At 39.0% G+C, this 17,936-nt stretch overlaps 1 protein-coding gene across 1 annotated transcript; it reads right to left on the bottom strand.

Annotated features, from left to right (window-relative positions):
* Positions 1–893: 893 nt before the first annotated feature.
* On the bottom strand, positions 894–8,282 carry LOC136965889 (calcitonin gene-related peptide type 1 receptor-like). Its single transcript, XM_067260181.1, has 13 exons — positions 8,255–8,282; positions 6,354–6,440; positions 6,088–6,238; positions 5,589–5,699; positions 5,090–5,202; positions 4,860–4,951; positions 4,546–4,669; positions 4,162–4,315; positions 3,650–3,710; positions 3,254–3,320; positions 2,793–3,008; positions 2,605–2,646; positions 894–2,378 (listed from the first exon to the last, which is right to left on the bottom strand). The coding sequence occupies exons 2-13, from the start codon at positions 6,402–6,404 to the stop codon at positions 2,160–2,162; spliced, it is 1,401 nt and encodes a 466-aa protein (XP_067116282.1). The 5' UTR covers positions 6,405–6,440; positions 8,255–8,282; the 3' UTR covers positions 894–2,159.
* Positions 8,283–17,936: the final 9,654 nt, after the last annotated feature.

The following is a 17,936-nucleotide window of genomic DNA, read 5'->3' as shown; positions in this document are numbered from 1 at the left end:
CTTGGAGGAAATATAGTTCAAATGGAACAAACAAAATATGTATCTCATGTCATGCAAAGAGGCAGAACCATGAGTACAGACATGTCACACCTTCCACTTGACAGCGCAGTGCACAATGCACTGCAGCAATGAACTCTGTTTGGATTCCCAGTACACAATGTGTGTGTGCATGCACTGTAGGTGCACAGTGGTAAACTGTGCCTGTCGTTCAGATTTATTTTCATGGGGTTTGCTTTTGTTTTCTGTAAAGTCTGTCCTCATCCCCGTGAAACTGTCCACTTACTGCAAGTTGTTTAGCGTGCCGTTTCTGTCACGTTACGTTTTTGAGAAGACGGTGAGGCCGGGGTTGTGATACAGAAGTGACAGGATGTCAGACATCCTGTAGGACTTCAGGATAAATCCCAACACTAGAAAGCCATAGTAACATCAGTAACTACGATATACTGGGCCCACATTCCTTCATCGTTTGCTTTAGATTCCTAAGTTTTAGACGTTTCTATTCTCCAACACACCTGATTAAAATGTTTCCAGCTCTGTAGAAGCCTGATAACCTGTTAATTTGAATTAGGTGTGTTAGAAGAGGAAAACATCTAAACCATGCAGAGCAGTGGACCCCAACGACCCGGGCTGAGAAAGGCTACTGTCTATGGGGGTCAGGTGGCTGAGTGGTTAGGGAGTCGGGCTAGTAATCTGAAGGTTGCCAGTTTGTTTGTGCCAAATGACGTTGTGTCCTTGGGCAAGGCACTTCACCCTACTTGCCTAGGGGAGAATGTCCCTGTACTTACTGTAAGTCGATCTGGATAAGAGCGTCTGCTAAATGTAAATGTCTACTACATATCGTGACAAATCTAACCACGATTGTAAAAGTTAAACAAAGGTAGAATTTCATAGCCTTTATTTTACAGAAATATAACTTTTACATTTCCTAACACACAAGAAGCTGCTTCAAAGTACGGTTTACTAATGATTTTTGATTATTATTAATTTTACACAACTTCATCAACTCCCACTAAAATTACATTAAATACATTTACCATACATCGTGTCCACCAAGAGCATAACGCTCAACGTTTATGCCCAGTCTCAATAACTAGACCCTTTTTATCCTGAGCCAATGGCTTTGTGTCAGAGAAAAGATATTCTAATTTGAGTAATAAAATCCTAAGTACTGACCTCAAAATATACTTCTCACATCATGGCTGATATCTGATATCAAATGAAAATGTTTTTGAACACCACTTGAGACACGTCAGTCCTAACCATGACTGATCAAGTAACCATGGAAACGCAGATGCAAAGAAACAAATGCAAGCAAGATGAGGTTCACAAGCATATTAATTTGACAGTACAAATCACTTAAATACCAGTTGGGCATACAGTAATGATAATTATCGGATATAATTTCATAGATATATTTAAAATGGCAAACATTTAATTATATACACATTATTTACATGTTTTTTACTTATCTTTTCAACTTTTCCCCTCACTAATATATACTGCTTGTCTGTGAGCAGAATTCTCTCCAGCATTTGGACTTGAAGCAACTTACACAGACACCTATTCAATACACTTTAACGATTTAAAGTGGGTTCATTTCATGTACCAGACATCAAATTACACATTGGGAGCCTGGTTTAAAGCTCCAGCAATAGGAAGGACGCTTGTGGTGTGGTTCAATCAGTATAACAGTGTGATTCTTTTCACAGAAGGTTAGGAAGTGTCTGTTACAAGTTATAACTTCAGTGCCTAAGGTTCTGTTGGATTCCTTTCTATGTAGTTTAGCCCAGAATAGTTTTTCTGCTAAACTTTAATTCAGCAATCAAAGCGTCTATTGCACATGAACAGATTGTATTGTCCTTAGGATAAAAAGCTAATGCCATATACAGTTGCAGGCAGACCCTTTCCCTTCCTTTGTAGGGTTATACTGTTGACTAAGTCCCCTCTAGGAAGCCAGGTTCCATGCATGCTGAAGGTATTAATTGGTTTGTAAGTCTTAGTGAAACCAGGTCTTTGGAATGAACTTTCTCTATATCTCTCAAAAGAGTTTTCTTCCCCCATCTCATCTACCACTGTATAATGGCCACAGTAATCCAAAAGATTTGTGAAACCTGACTCTATCTTTTCCCCGGCTCCTGATGGCTCCCTGGGACCTGCCCTCAAGCAAATGGGTTGTCCGACCTGTGGATAGTGGTCTCGATGTCCAGGTAGTTCTTCCCGTTCATGTGCTCAGTGTGTCCGTCTATGCTGTAGCAGCGGTGGACTTCAGTCAGAGATGACGCCACATAAGAGGCGGAGCGAAACACGTCGGCATGGGCGAAGGTGCCCCCGAACTGCATCCGCTGCTGATTCCAGTGTCGCCGTAAAACGCTTTGGACCTACGAAGTACATCGTTCCACACAGAGGAAATAGGTTGGGTTGACATGTTACACCAACTGAATATTTCCAATAACCAAAGCGAATGTTTAGTGGTTTTATCCTCCGAGGTTTCAAATTGTCAGTTCATTTTCTGAAAGATATTTTGGGGACCTATACACATTCATAGTAGAAATAAATAATGTATTTCTAATTAGCATTCAATAATAGAAATGGTTACATTCTTACCTCTCCATTGAAGAAGCAGAATATCGTCGCAACCAAAAGACCCTAGGGAATCCCAAAAAAATGTTTTTTACCCCATGACGTTTTGAGGGTTTTCTATCAGCAGAATACAATTTACAATAAAAACAGCTGACATTATAAGTAAAACCAGACTGTTTATCAGCTCCACACCACCTGTAGTCCAGTCTTACCTGATAGTTCATGAGGATGTTCATGACATAGCCATATATCTCAGCAGAGCGTCCCTCGGGCTTGTAGGGGAGCAGGACGAACTGGATGCCCAGCAGAGGGACCAGGATGAGTGTGGCCCTCACAGCCTTCATGTAGAGGCTGAACTCAGCATGGTGGGTCACCTTCAGCTTGGTGATGAGGACACGCACAATGTTCAACAGGAAAAACAGGTTGACCTAAAATGGATGATGAGTAGTGGGAGATGAGGTTGAGATGAGGAAAGGGTTAACTAGACATGGCATTTAAACACAACACAATATAGTGTTACCATTAGCCTTTCATTTGGTAAATACCTGATAAGATATAATACTTTGTCATGTTGCGAGAACATCTCACTAAAATCATTGTCCATTTGGCTAAGAAATCCAATTATAGAGGTCTAGACTGTAAATGTAATTGTTCCAGTAGTACTTGTACTTACTAGTAGTGCAGCACAGATAGGACCATGGATGATGTACAGAAGGGAGGTGTCAGAGCTGATCCAACAACTGCAAACAGCAACAGTTACAAAGAGAAAGGAAAGACTTATAATATATATATATATATATATCTTTAGAAGACAGTCTCTGTTGTTTGGTGTCAAAACTGGGATGAGAGGACACTCGCCCACCAGAGACATAATAGAAAGAACTGCTTCTTTTCAGTTCCTCCTGACATGCTGAACATAAGAACTGTCAAATTGTTCCTGAATACCCTGACATACAGTGGTTGTGTACTGTGTTGTGTTTAATTATTATGTCAAACAAACATGCAGTAACCATTTAATTGGATCTTATGAAATCTATTATGGACCTTTGTTTTTATCAAACTGACTTACTTGTCATTGTAGTAGCAACAGCGGGCTACAGCATGTATCAGAGCAGGTATCAATGGAAATCCTGTGAGAAATGGAAAGTTAATTTGACCAGCTGGAGAAATAGCCAATACATTTGACCGTGATGTTTCTGTAAATTCTTTTTTTTTTATCCACACAAACATCACCATTAGCAATCTTTCCATTTGCTCCACACATCTTTCCTTTCTCCCTTCTTGGAGAAAATCTCTTTTAGAAGATTATGATGAAAGCTTCTGTCAGCGATTAATATGGATGCCCCAGTAATGCTGTCTACATGATACACAGGCATACTGCATGCCGTACGCTCATGAAGATTACCTGTCTGTCTACTATACAATTAGTAGTGATACATGGGTGGGGGACAGCACAGAGAGGAGGGGAGTTTGATAAATTTACAATATGCCCACCATTTATTTATGTACTAGCCTACACCACTGTAATATTTAGTATTTAATCAGGAGCCTTAAACATGAGCTTGGTGTCTGTTTACGTACCCCATCCAAGAAGGTAGTACCACATAAGGTGTTGCTTCTCTGCAAACACTGCCACGACTATGAGCGTGTGCAGGTAGATGCCCTCACACAGCATCCAGAAGTAGTTACAGCCAAACAGGTAGAGGTGGATAAAAGTGACCACTTTACAGCTCACCTGATATGATGAAAAGGACAGAAGTATAGATTTTGATATTCAACTGTGTGTCAAACAATTTACCAGCCAGCCACTCACATGATACAGTATGCAACCTAATATTTATTTAGTTTCTAAAGAGTTACCAAATTGACATATGAAATGGGAAGAAGAAACATCAAAAAACAGGTAAAAACAACTATATCAATGTGGAGCATATAGCACATGTCAAAGCTCAAAGCCAAACCCACCGGGTTACTCTCAACAAGTTCCCGGTTGTCTGCCACAGTCAACCAGATGATGGTGATGATAGAGTTTAACACAAATGAGAAGAAGAGGTTTTTATGCAGCGTTATCCTCTGGCAGCTTAAACTCCTGGGGGAGGCAGAGGGGAACACACAAACAACTTTGGTCAATGGAGCAACTCTGTGTATCCTTATATCAAAGTTGACAGACAAGAAAAGGACAACCTGCAATGAACTCCATAGGTGTACTTGAATGATAAGTCCAATGTTATATAATGTCAAACTGTAAATACAGAGTGCCTGTTGTGAGAGTGTCTTACTTGAAGTGAAAGAATATTCCCAATGAGATGAACAGAGATATTAATGATAATCCATGGCCGATTAGAACTAAGTAGAGGAGGTTCTTCGCATTCTGTAAGGCAGTATGAACGATAAGCAGTCAGCATACACAGGTTATGAGACATATTAAATCAGTAACATGGGCTCCCTAGATCTCTCACACTGTATTATATTGTGAGATGGACAAACAACAACTACATGCTAAACCCACCATTTCACCTTCCGTGGAGTTGCCCCTGCACAGTGTGAAGTTTGTCCATGTTCTATTACTTTCGGGGTGGCGACCCCAATTACCTGTTTCAGTACAAACTTTGGATGCCACTTCTGATAAAAGAAAGAGAAAATCACTGTCTGTTTAAATATTGTAATTAAAATACATGAATACAGGATCCTTTAATTCACTTGTATTCCCTGATGTTTTTGTGGACATGCACAAACTCGACTAGCTACTGTGCATGAAGAAATACTGAAACAAGACTCAATTAGAGAGGGCGCATCGATGAAAAGAATGATCAAGCTGCCAACAAACTGTCAAAAGAGACTACTGTAACTCGGACCAAAGTAATTAGCATTTTTATTTGTGTTTGTAAGCAAGCACATCTCCCTCACAAAGGAGCTTCCTGACTCAGAGGAAGCCTGTGTGTGAATTCACGTTAATTACATATTTCCGATGCCTGAGTTTCTTTGGATCTCTTAGGTTAAAGACATACCTTTAGTATCAAAGTTGTTATAGTAGTCTGGACAGTGCTGCTCTGTAGTGAAGCCTGCCTCTGTGTCCTCCCAACACAGCCAGCCATCCCAGGTCCTGCCGCACACCGATTCTGACACACAGAGATGGAACCCACTCAACATGGTGTGTGCAGTTCATGTACTTTAGAGTTCCCTGAATCTCTCTTCATTGATGATTCCCATGCAATTAATAATCCTTCTGGATGATGTCGAGTATATTCATATAACGGCATTTCTGTCTGTTCTAAACTGTATCAAACAAACCTTGCAAGAGTTAAGACCCATGCAAATGTTCCCATTTGAACGATTAATAATACATTTGACAAATAGTCAGTTTAAATAAAAATAGAAGACCCTTTCAAACTCAGATTTTATTCTTTTTGTCGTTAAAATCTTTTGTGAGAAGATCAACTATGTATAATGACTTAAAACATTTGGAGAAACTTTCTCCTGCTGTTCCTCACAGAGCTGGCTGCCAACCTTGTTTGTCGTGAGTATAGTCTTTCATAATTTTCTGGTAGCATTCATACTGAGCCGTCACAATCTTGTTCCGGGAGTCACTGATGCTCTGATGGGAGATTTGGGGATCCAGATTGGTCTCGTTGTCCATAGAACTCCCCAGCACAAACAGCTAGAGCACGACAGTATAACACAATCAATATAACCTTTCTGTAGGCCTAAATATTCAAAATATACAACAATTAAAAATGCTATGGATATGACAATTGATTAAAAAAAGGAATTACCCCTCTGGCAGAAAACAGCAGCATAAGTGTGAGTATGCCGCTTCCATCCATTCTGGGTTTGTTTTCTGTTAATTACTTAATCAGTCTCTGTGAAAATATAAGAAAACTTCATAGGTTCTATAATTTAGAATTGGACTATTCCTGTCCTGTCCTTAACTCACTCAACTAAAACACATGCTGCACTCAAATGGAAAAACGAATCAGGTTTCAGCATAGTTATTTTTGTAAGTTTTTTTTATACAGTCTGCTTAGGGGCTGTTGTGCCTTGCTCAAGGGCACAACAGTAGGTACTGTTGTGCCCTTGTGTAGTCTCAATTAGTTCACTCACGCTGTGTGAACTATGACAAAACCCACAGCATTTACAGTTGAGGAGAGAGAAAAAAACTGTTCTGTGTTTCAACGGCAGAATAATAACAAGCCTGACCATGATAACCTTTACCCTTCCTGGGCCAACTGAGAAGGGAGTGGGAGAGATGCCGGATCCTATGGGCTGAGCAGAGAAGGGACACAGACCGGGACACCCCTAACATTTCTAGTGAAAAAACCCAGTTGGAGTCCTCTGTGTGTCTCAAGGTGAGTCTTTCCAGCACATTGCAGGTTTTCACCTTTGTTCAGCTAATGGGAGGCAACTTTGGCATCAGGCTGTTCCTTTTTCTTACTCTCTTCCAGTTCTCGCTCATATCCCACAATTCTTTGCCTTTTCTTCTTTGATTCTTTAGTGCGGTGCTCTACCTTGATCCCCACACTACAGAATCTCAGCAAAACTGTGTCAGCTGCGACAACATTTGTAAATAATGTGTTCTTGAACACACCCCTGGAAACGTACCCAAGTTTCTCCCTTGCCTGAGACCCTTTATTGACTGTCTTCTTTTTCAAGGAGAAAAAATTACATCCTTGATCAGAGGATAGACAGACGTTTGCGCTGTTTATTGTGAATGTGACAACATATCTTTACCCAAGACTTTTTAACGTACTGTACAGCACACCTTACTTTATACAAATGTTGCCATTATGTAAAATTAAGTTTACTTTGAAGTTGCAGCGTAGGAAATGGCATCATCAGGTATATCGCAATGTTAAACAAAATTAAATAATGTCTTTAGTATAGGCCAAATAAGTAGGCCCAAAGGTTTCTCAATGATGTATTCTGAAATTCCTTGCTCAACTTTAACAGGATCTTCCTGATCCAAACCGCCATTCACTACCTTAATGTATTACTATACAGTACCATATGTTGTGTGCAAGTGAATAGTAGTCAATTGGGTTAACAGTGGATCCCAATGACAAAGGAAATAAACAAAGTATTTCACATTGAAGAGAAACAGAGTTAAACTGGACATTTGGTTTCATGCACTGTCTGGTAAGACAATCAAAGCCAACTCATGTATGGAGATATTCAAGTCCTGAGTAGAGAAGCATTAGAAACACATGGTGATTCTATGCATGGTCCCTTTCTGGTTCCAAAAATATTTCAGACTTCCTGACAAACATGGTGCCCTTAAGAATATCTTCAAAACTATTTATAAAATGTCACAAATGCACTTTGTGTTGTGAGAATTAAAAAAATTAACTTTCTTTTGAATGGCCTTTTCTCTCTTTCTATACAATGACATATTGTCTAAAACCATACCATGAATGTCTTCTACATTTTCCTTAAAATGCTCTCTTACATAACAATGGAGATAACATATACAACAGGATACAGCACCTTGGCACACACTGAGACTGCATGTATGTTGTCGTGGTCTGTAACTCTTGGGCACGTTTGAATTGTGATCGAATTGGCAATTTGTCTACTCTCAAGATAGTGTAAAAACGTCCTTATTTAACATAACTTGCAAATGGTTGATCATTAGGTGTTCATTCAGGCAAATTCGTAAAATAACCGTATTGCATCTTACCTTGCCGATAATGTGAATAACTCAATTCAACAAGTCCCCCTTAATCGATAATGAGTCCTGAGCGCAGTTAGGATCCGTGTGCGTTCGCTGAGAGTACACTATCCACTATCTACTGAATTGAACTCAAAGTGAGCTACCGTATGCAAGAGGCCGGAGTGAGCTGTCCGGTTGAAAATGATCCAGCCCAGCATCCTGTTACATCATGGATTTTTCGGCTGGTACTGTATCTGTTAGACCTCCCAAAAATGTTTGACCTAACTTCTATTTCAAGAATACGCGAATCCGTTAACAAACACTGAACCTTGCTCATAACGGGTCAACACATTTGGTTAAATAGGACTACTGTCTTTTTAATGTGTTTGTTTAAAAGTTTTGACTCACAGTCCCAAGTTACAGATTGGAGCTATAATGACTTGCTTTCCTACATGTTTTTTTTTTCATTAATTATTGAGCGGTTGAGGTTTTGAATCGATATGAATCACACAATGAACAAACCTAGGTCTGCAAACTGTACACCTAATTATAACGAACTACCCCAATCTGAAGATCTGTCAGAAATATTTTACTTTAGATACCAAATATATTCCTGAAGAGGGCAGCAAAGAACCTTGTTTAGCTATACATGAAAAGGGTTGCGAGTGATCAAATCATTAATTTCAAATCACAACTGAATTACCATCTTTTGATTGTACAAACAGGGTGTCATAACACTTACTGAAATGAGACCGTTTTCAATGCCCTCCTTTAATGTTTTGAAAGTGAAGAGAATTTAGATCCTAAATGGAAGAATACGTATTAAGTTTCAATCACAGGATTAAGGCTTTGTATTCTTAATTGCATTTAAAATGAGGATGAAAAAATACAAAACCTGACTGCATATTCGGAACATACATTGTGATAGTATCACAGGTACATTAACTCAATACTGCTCAAAGTTAGTGCAGCCCTGCCAGTCATTATAAACACATAGAAAATGACCCTTGCTTTTTGACTGACCTCCTGCAGCTAAATAATGTATCTTTTTTTTGTTTAGTCACCTTATAGTTTCCTTCCTAAGTTGTGGGAGAGGAACCTTTAAACCAAATAAACTACAAAAATAGCTGAACTAGAACACTTCTTTTCATAGCTCTTCCACTGGGTCCAGTGGGAAAGTCCATTTCAGTCCAGAGCTGTCAGTCATTCAGAGCTACAGCAAAAGCATGCTAACCTTGAATGGTAGGGCAACCTGAAAACATATAGAAAGTCACTGTTCAGCTGTTCTTCTCTGACTTCCACCTGTCATCAAAGTTCAGTGGAATAAGCATTGAATTAAAAACATGTACTGTCTAACTAAACTTGACATGATCTAAGCGAAGCTGAGCTCTGTGATGTCTATTGAAGTTGAAACGTTTTTCTGTACCAGGGAATCGTACTAGGGAGCTTGATTAACAATCCTAAAAATGAAACAATAAAAGTAATATTCATTAACCTTGTGCTGCCTTCGGGTCATTGTGACCCACCTTTTGCACCACGACAGTGGGTCACAGTGACCCGAAGGCAGCACAAGATTTAAATAGTTGAAAACAGTACATTTTCTGTGAGATAAAAGTATCACCAAATATAGAAACCGGCAAGATGTTTTCAACAAGGCATATATGCACAGAATAAGTACAAGAGGCCTGAGGTGCCAGGCCCTGCTTCATATTGAAGGAAACAGGACTTATTACTTATTTATGGAAAGGCCAACTGTCTGCACAGGGAGACTTTAGTAGTGAATCACTTACAGTGGAAGTCTTACCTGTCGATAGACGACAGTTCTGCTGGGAGAATCAATGCTAGGCTGTGTCGAGAGACTAGTAAAATGTGCTTTAGGATCACTGGTGCATCGACCATACCTGTCACTTACAATACTATTAGCAGTTCCTTATGGAAGAGAGGTTGAGAGCGAAGATGGAGAAGAACAAAAGACAAGTGTGGAGGAACTGATTCTTTTTAATATCATGAGCGGCGTGCAATCCATGAGCGAGCCTAGACATACCCCCCTTTCCCCCAACTCTCCTTCCAACATCTCATCTGCTCCCCTCGGTTGCAAGGCATGATCATAAGAAGGCTTTCACATAAATCAGTAACGGATTAGACACCAAAGGCCATCATAGCAAGATTTGTCGAGGACCTGGGAAACAAAGAATGAAAACTCTACTTCTAAGCCTGCTTGATGCACTTTATGAAATTGCATGACTTGGGAGTGAGCACGATATTCCAATCAACTAAGTTCCTGTGTTTAGAATCAGAGTCCAGAACATTACCTATGATGGAATACATAGTCATGTAACTAATGATCTTACTGGAAGACTATCAATCAACCCAGAGTCTATGCTTATTGCTGTGTTTTGCATATTATATAATGAAGACAATGGAAATATTGAACAAGGACTCCACTATGGCTAGACAGACAAGAGCAACATCTTTACCTGGAACGTGAAGGTCAGTGCCAACAATGGACCTCTCAGATTAGCTTGACAAAAAGCTACCAGTACACTAGTATAATCATACATTACTTTGGGCATATTTTCCTCCAAAGTCTTCAGAGACAGTCTTCATGTTGAAAGGTTTTGGAGGTATTTTTGTGATTATAGAAAGGCAATGTTAGGTGTGAAGGTTGCAATTAAAATGCATCGATTGCAAGCTATATAAGTTGTGGTTCGAAGTAATATTAGATTAATGTTCAAAGGACCAACCTTGAAAACTGTGACAAATTAAAACTAATCCGTTATGACTAGGGTAAGCAAAGTTACTGAAACTATGGCCCTTACAATTTTAAAAGTGCAAGATTTGCTCAAGTGATAGTGAAAGTTAAGCCATCCATTCATAAAAGAAGTGTCGGTTAACTTGATCTTGCACTTCAATGGTGGACTGACTATAATACGCTATTTCTACTATCCAGAAGAATTCTGCACACAGTTTTCAGACCATGCAATTATCATGTTTTAAAACTTGCATTCAGTATTATGTGTTTTCATTCACTAGTGTGCGTTCTTTATTTTACAACTCTATAGTAGTACTACTACTACTCTACTACTATATAGAGGAGATAGTAAACTAGAAACACAATACTGCCTAAAGTGCAGAAGTTACAATGAGCTTTTGCTTCCACAGGATAGTGGCTTAGAGAGACACACAATGATTGGACAATATCAGACCTGACTCTCTGAAAGCTCACATCTAAGAGCATTGCAATATTTAGTCTCCTGGAGTGACCCTATTTTCTTTTCATCTGAAAAAGAAGACAAGAGCTGTCTAAAAGCTTTTCTTAAACTTGGCTGCTGGGCTTTGAAATTACAGTTTTTTTATCATGCATACCATAAAAGCAAATTAATTCTGCGTGGACAATAGTTGCTATAGTAATATACTACAACTGCATAGTGCTACCTAAATGGACTCTGCTTCATTGTAGCTAATACTTGGGTGCAGTTTGCTAATTTACCTCTTTTCTCCCTACTTAAGCCTTTTCAGCGTATTTAAATTACGCAACAGAAGATGTAGCACAGTGCAATGCTAGGCCCAGACTTAAGGCTGGGGGGGGGTGAGTGATGCTGCCAGTCTGCTGCTTTATAATAGTCTGGTTCGGAGCTGTGAATCCATCAGCTTTATTGTTCTGCTGTGGGTCTTACTTGGGGAACAGAGGAAGGCGAGACGTGTGCAGACTACGATCTCCTACTTAACCACCCTGTCCAACAGATGTCCCAGTTTTGTAAAAAAAAGGTACTAGGAAGTGCTCTCAAATTGTTTTGTGTTTCTCACCAAACCGATTATCTCTGAGTCATGAAGAACTTCTGCAGAACATTTTGCTTTTCAAAAAACACCAAATTACTATTTTGGAAAAGACCAGGACAAAGCTGATGGAACCCACCAGGTGTTCAAATACACCTCCTGGATATTCCGCTTCCGACTTGATGTGGGGTGCTTTTACTCTACAACTGTTTGCTGTTAGTGTGTATACAAAGTGATGTTTGGTCGTTTGAGATTCAACACGAGTGTAAAAGATTCTGAGAGGCTGGTCTGCAATGAATCCTTGAATTATTGCCGAGACCTGCAAAACATGACATGCAGGCACATAAACATGTCGGTTTCCTCCATGGCTGTACCTTGAAGTCTTGTACTACTTAATGCTGATATTTTCTTGCATTTTGTTTTGTTTTTATTCAAGGAACATCAATGGAAAAGGCTATTACACACCTGCCATAATAAACGCTATCACTCATATAAATGGAGAGGTGGATAAGGTCTATTTCAACACAGGCAGAATGAGAAATGTCTTATTTGGCCACAATCTCCTACACCTTCTCTTCTCACAGTGCACACAATACACACATGGGGTTATGATAAATGACCAGTTCAACCATAGTCCACCCGTTTCTAGAGCAAACTCCCCCTCACCGGCTTTCATGCCAACTACCGGTAAATGTTGAGGGAATGAGAAACAGTTTGAAGTTCATTCGGGTGCCTAAGAGCAGATCTAAGGTATCGCACAGGGGAGGGGAGGCTGTGCTGAAAGACACAGTGGAGAAGATGGGTCGGGGGGTGAGATAGAGCGTGAATAAGTGAGATAAAGTCCCCAAAAGTCAGTAAAAGCCATGTTTTAGCTTTTTGTTATTCATTTTCAATCATCTATTTGTGATAGATGCTCGGCTGTGCCCTTGGCCTTTATGAGTTAGTTCAATAGACCCCTGCGCCTATAAACCATGCTCACAAATTTAGATCTTGCAATATCCTTCCCCAGTATGAAGTTCTCTTACAGTGCAAGATGAACTTTTGAAATGGGTGTAATACGTTTGACATTTTAATTGTGCTGCAGATAAAATGAAATTGGGGTGGTGAGTGGGAAGATTAAAAAAAAGGTTTAAGGGGAAAGATGATCCTTTTCATGCATGACTGACTTGGCTGCTAAAGTGAATTGAAGGCAGCAAGGTTTTCTATTAAAACTTGAAATGAGAAATCTACCATTTGTACAGCAAAAAGAGTCAGTGGACTATTCTTTAGAATCTAGGGTAGGTTTATTTTTTCCTTCACAATGTGCCTGTCAGATCATGAATATTGGTAATTTCTTAGAGGACTGAAGTGTCAACATTAATTAAACCAGAAGCTTTGTCTCTTTCATAATTACACCCAATAACCTGCAATAAGCGTTCTGTGTCAGTAGAGCTGTGCCATCCATACTGTAATTCAGTCTCCTTCAAGCCCCAAACGGATGCCAGAGTACGTCTCCTTCAGAAACGTCCAGCCTGGATAATGAAAAGGAGTGTTGATAATGTGCCCACTCTCTGCTGCATTCTAATGGTATCATTAGCGTCGTAACGCAGCACAATTTGTAGATGCCCCGTCGAGCTGGAGCCATGAAAAGTCATGCATTGTAAAGACAAAGATGCTTCTGTATACATAGTGTCAGAGACTACTGTGTGTTGACAGCAAACAGTATCAAGCAAAGAGTCTTTCATCTGGTTGAGATGATTCATTGGAGCATGGTCTACCTACTGGCCTGTCTGCTATTGAACTGCAATCTGTCTTTTGGCCAATCATTGGATTAACTTTATTGCTGGAATCTATATTAAACTTAGTCTGCTCTTAGCTTTTTCTACTGCATTGCCACTGTTTCAGGAGAGACATGCAAGGGATGATTATTCCAGATTATCAAATTGAGAACATACTGTATCATGAGCCAATGAATATGGATGGTATTGCTCATTTGCATATCTCAGTAATGTGGATCTATTGAGTTTCTGATGAAGGAAAATGGGTAAATTACGTGACTGAGTGACTGATATGGATGGAGCCTGCCACTCTTTTAATCAGCATGATTAATTCACCCAGTTTGGAAATAATTGAGATAACTATATGTTTGCATGTCTGGTATTCAAAAAAATATATAGTAAGAGCATGTCTTTGTTGACACTTTGAGGGGCTCAAAGAACCGCAACATGCTGTGCCTTACAGTGTGCATTTCTGTACACGTGTGTGTGCATGTCTATGTTGTGTGTATGTAGGGTGCTCACGTGCAGTCAAACCCATCTACCTGACAACTATGGATACTGAACAATCATAACTTGTTTATGTTACCTGACAACTATGTAACAGTGGATACTGAACAATCATAACTTGTTTATGTATCCCAATCGCAGTACAACCCCAAATCACTTAATGTTAAATGCTTGGTGCATCCGATCACAGTACAGCAAGGTGATTTTCATAATACTGAGACTGATTACAAACGACATACAAAGATAAATGCAAATAAGTACAATGATAAATAACTGTATGATATGATTACTTCATAAACCCCATTTGATAGCCAAATCAGCTCTCTAGGCCTAAAGTATATTCTGTGTACACAGTGCATGCAGTGATTTTGTTGTTTGTCCGCACCATATCCATATCAAGGTGTTTATTAATAAAACGACTTCTGCTTTCATAAAAAGACTGCTTTAAACATCTAAGAAACAACTTGATGTTATTACTTATGTAGCTGTCCTTGTAACAACATTGTGTGGTACCTTGATGTTAGTGTAGACCTAGAATCTCCTCTCTCCTTTCTTTGATCAGGTGTGCATTAACATACGATTGATGATTGCTATTCTGATGGAATCAAGTTGAGTAGCAAGCTTGTGGAATATTTTTTAAAGAATACAATTTGAATGAAGGTTTATTGATTTCATATGCATTACATAAATTTACGGTTTACATTTTACAAATTATGTCAACCCCTCCCATAGAGAACCCTGAGCTCAAACCATTTCTACAGACATGATTTACAATGTACTTTCAAAGTCATTGACAATAAATCTGTTTTCCTGATGAGCTTTTGAAAAATGGATCACCAAAACATTTTTCATTTTTATGTATTCCTAACGCTAACATATACCAGATCCTAACTTCCTACCTGCTTCCAAAATTGCAGCAATACATGGTGAATGTTCCTCCTCTTCTCCTTTTTAATAGGAGTTAACTAAAAAGTATTTTTTAACAAATGTTCCGTTATGTAGCAAAATCTGCTCTATGTCTTTAATACTGCTTCATACATTTAGGTATAATATCAGGTGGACATGAAACTGAGAGACGGGAGTGTTTGATAGTTTGCCAAGAAAAGCCTGGTGTGATTATGTTTTACCCACCCTACAGTTCTTCTTTGATTTGATGGGGGCATTGTAAGAACACCTGGGATTGACACTCATTAAAGTACATTCACTGAATTCAAACATTCAGATGTTGAAAATGTGACGTGCCATACTGACACTTCTTTCACTTAGCTTTCTTACTGAGCTATGTGGGTCATTTAAAAAAGCATATTTTATGTTCAGGGGTGGAAATGTTTTTGCACGAATTTATGCACCTCTTTTCCGTTGTAATGGTGATGCATCTGCACATTTTCCCATTGATCTAAATAAAAGCCATTTCAGGAGGACAAAATTGCAGCAGAAATTGCTATCATCAGTGTCTGTGTATGATTAATGACAGCTTGGAATTGAATGGTACACTAAGGCTGATCTCTACACATGGTCAGACTTTGTATCACAGAACGATAGTGATAAGTCAAGTATTACCTTTAAAGAATGTCAGTTATCCTCCAGCACATTCAAGCGTAAGATTCATGTTAGAAGTTTTTCCCCCAACTGACAATGATTCCCCTCCCACAAAAAACACTTTGAAAGGTTCAATCCGGAGTCTATTTTATCGAAGCTGAATGTTATGAGCCAAGCTATTCAATGACAAATAAGAGAGTTTAGTTTGTGAACTAAACAGTTATTTTTGTTGTCTCTTGAGGTGTTGAGGAGGCTACTTCCATCAATCTGAAGCAACCTGACTGCAGTAAAAAAAAAAAAAAAAGGATATCAGGGCATCTTCTTTGAAATCCATCAACAACAAGTTGTTTATTTCTTGCTTTTAAACTTTCACCATGATATTGCTTTTGAAGAATGTTTCGACTTTTAATATGTTAAAGAATATTCTCGATCCACATATAGGACTCATGACTGCAGTTTGGTAGCAGCAGGATAGGCTTATTGACTGACGTCACTAAGTTTTGAAGCGCGGCCGTACTGTACCACTGTGCTTCCAGAGACGGCTAGTGGAGGGGATAAGGAATTTAGATTTAACCAATCCATTCAATTCGCACCCGTTCAATGTGACTAGAACACGCTCTTTACCATCCATCGTTCAGTGGTAAGTAATTCCACTTCATCTCTTCAAATAATTATGTTTATGTAGGATGCATACGAAACTTATTTTCAGTCAAAGCAAAAAATCAGAGGAAGTGCATTAAGCAGTGTATGCAGCTAACGTTTGAATTTATCTTATATTTTTATTCGTGTATTAGTGACAGCAGTCATTGTTTTTGAGTGCATTTTGTCATAGCCATAACCAAATTATGTTAGAGATCGTATTAGAAAAGCGGAAGAGTATTACATGTCGATATTCTATAGTAGTGCAATCTGCACACATGTATGGAGCCCAATTGCAACCCGAAACGATGTACAGCCTAAACAAAACCATTATTTTTTTTATATCGAACAGCGTAGAGCCTGTGGAAAAGTGCTGGCTGAACCAGCATGTTGAAAAAGTTGAGGGTGTGAATACATATTAGGATAAACTACGCTCGTTCTATAACCATTGCGTCCAATGCAACAGCAATAACAACGGTCCATGGTTGTCCAAAGTGTGAGACATTTCAAAGTAATTAATCAGCAATGGGCTTTGCAACGCCTGAAGCCTGCAACAGGCCAATAACAGCTTTTTAGCCCAGTCTGCTGGCATTCTTTAAATGGAAATATGGATATATTACTATAACTTATTGTTATACATACATTGAGTATAAAACGGATAAAAACAGCCTGAGGATGAAAAAAAAGAGAACATTTATTTTATAATGAAGCGTCTGTACCGACTGCACTGTGTACTGTGTTTCATGAATTGCGGTTCTGTATTTCTGTGCCAGTGGATATAAATCTACTTTTCTTGCCTTGATGAAGCCGAGTTTCCGCTTAACTCATTATAGACAGCAGTTGGCTTGGCAATCAGAACACTAATGAAGATGGTTAAGCCAATTAGCCAGCTATATTGACTGGCAAGAGACTTGACTGATTGTGTGAGGCAATAAACTCGATTTAGAAAAGGGTGGTTAGAGAATGAGTAGGGTGGGATGGGTATGTGCTGGTATGTGAGGCACAAAGCTTTTGATTTTACTTGTATACTTGTGTATCCTGTACATAACAATAAACTTGATTGAACTGTATCATCTACAGAAATGGGGAGGCTGGTGGTTCCCCATGGGGATTACCTGCATGTAAATCGTACCCAAAGAAAAAAATAAGACCTCATGTTTCTATGCTGAGAGCACAGAATCAACTTACTTTAAGTCGCTCTGGATAAGAGTGTCTGCTAAATTACATTTACATTTACATTTATTCATTTAGCAGACACTTTTATCCAAAGCGACTTCCAAGAGAGAGCTTTACAAAGTGCATAGGTCACTGATCATAACAACGAGATAGCCACAAAACATTGCGAGTAGCCAAAACATGAAGCACACATTGTGAACAACCAAAGTAAGTGCCAAAGGGAAGAACCATAAGAGCATGTAGTTAAACAAGTTACAAATAAACAACATGAACTGCTATAAGTGCAAGTGTACCTGTGGAAAAAAAACAAACAA

The sequence above is a fragment of the Osmerus mordax genome, chromosome 22 (genome assembly GCF_038355195.1).
Source record: "Osmerus mordax isolate fOsmMor3 chromosome 22, fOsmMor3.pri, whole genome shotgun sequence".
Lineage (NCBI taxonomy): Eukaryota > Metazoa > Chordata > Actinopteri > Osmeriformes > Osmeridae > Osmerus > Osmerus mordax.
Note: the sequence above shows the minus strand (reverse complement) of the source record. Positions and strands in the feature narration are given on the sequence as shown.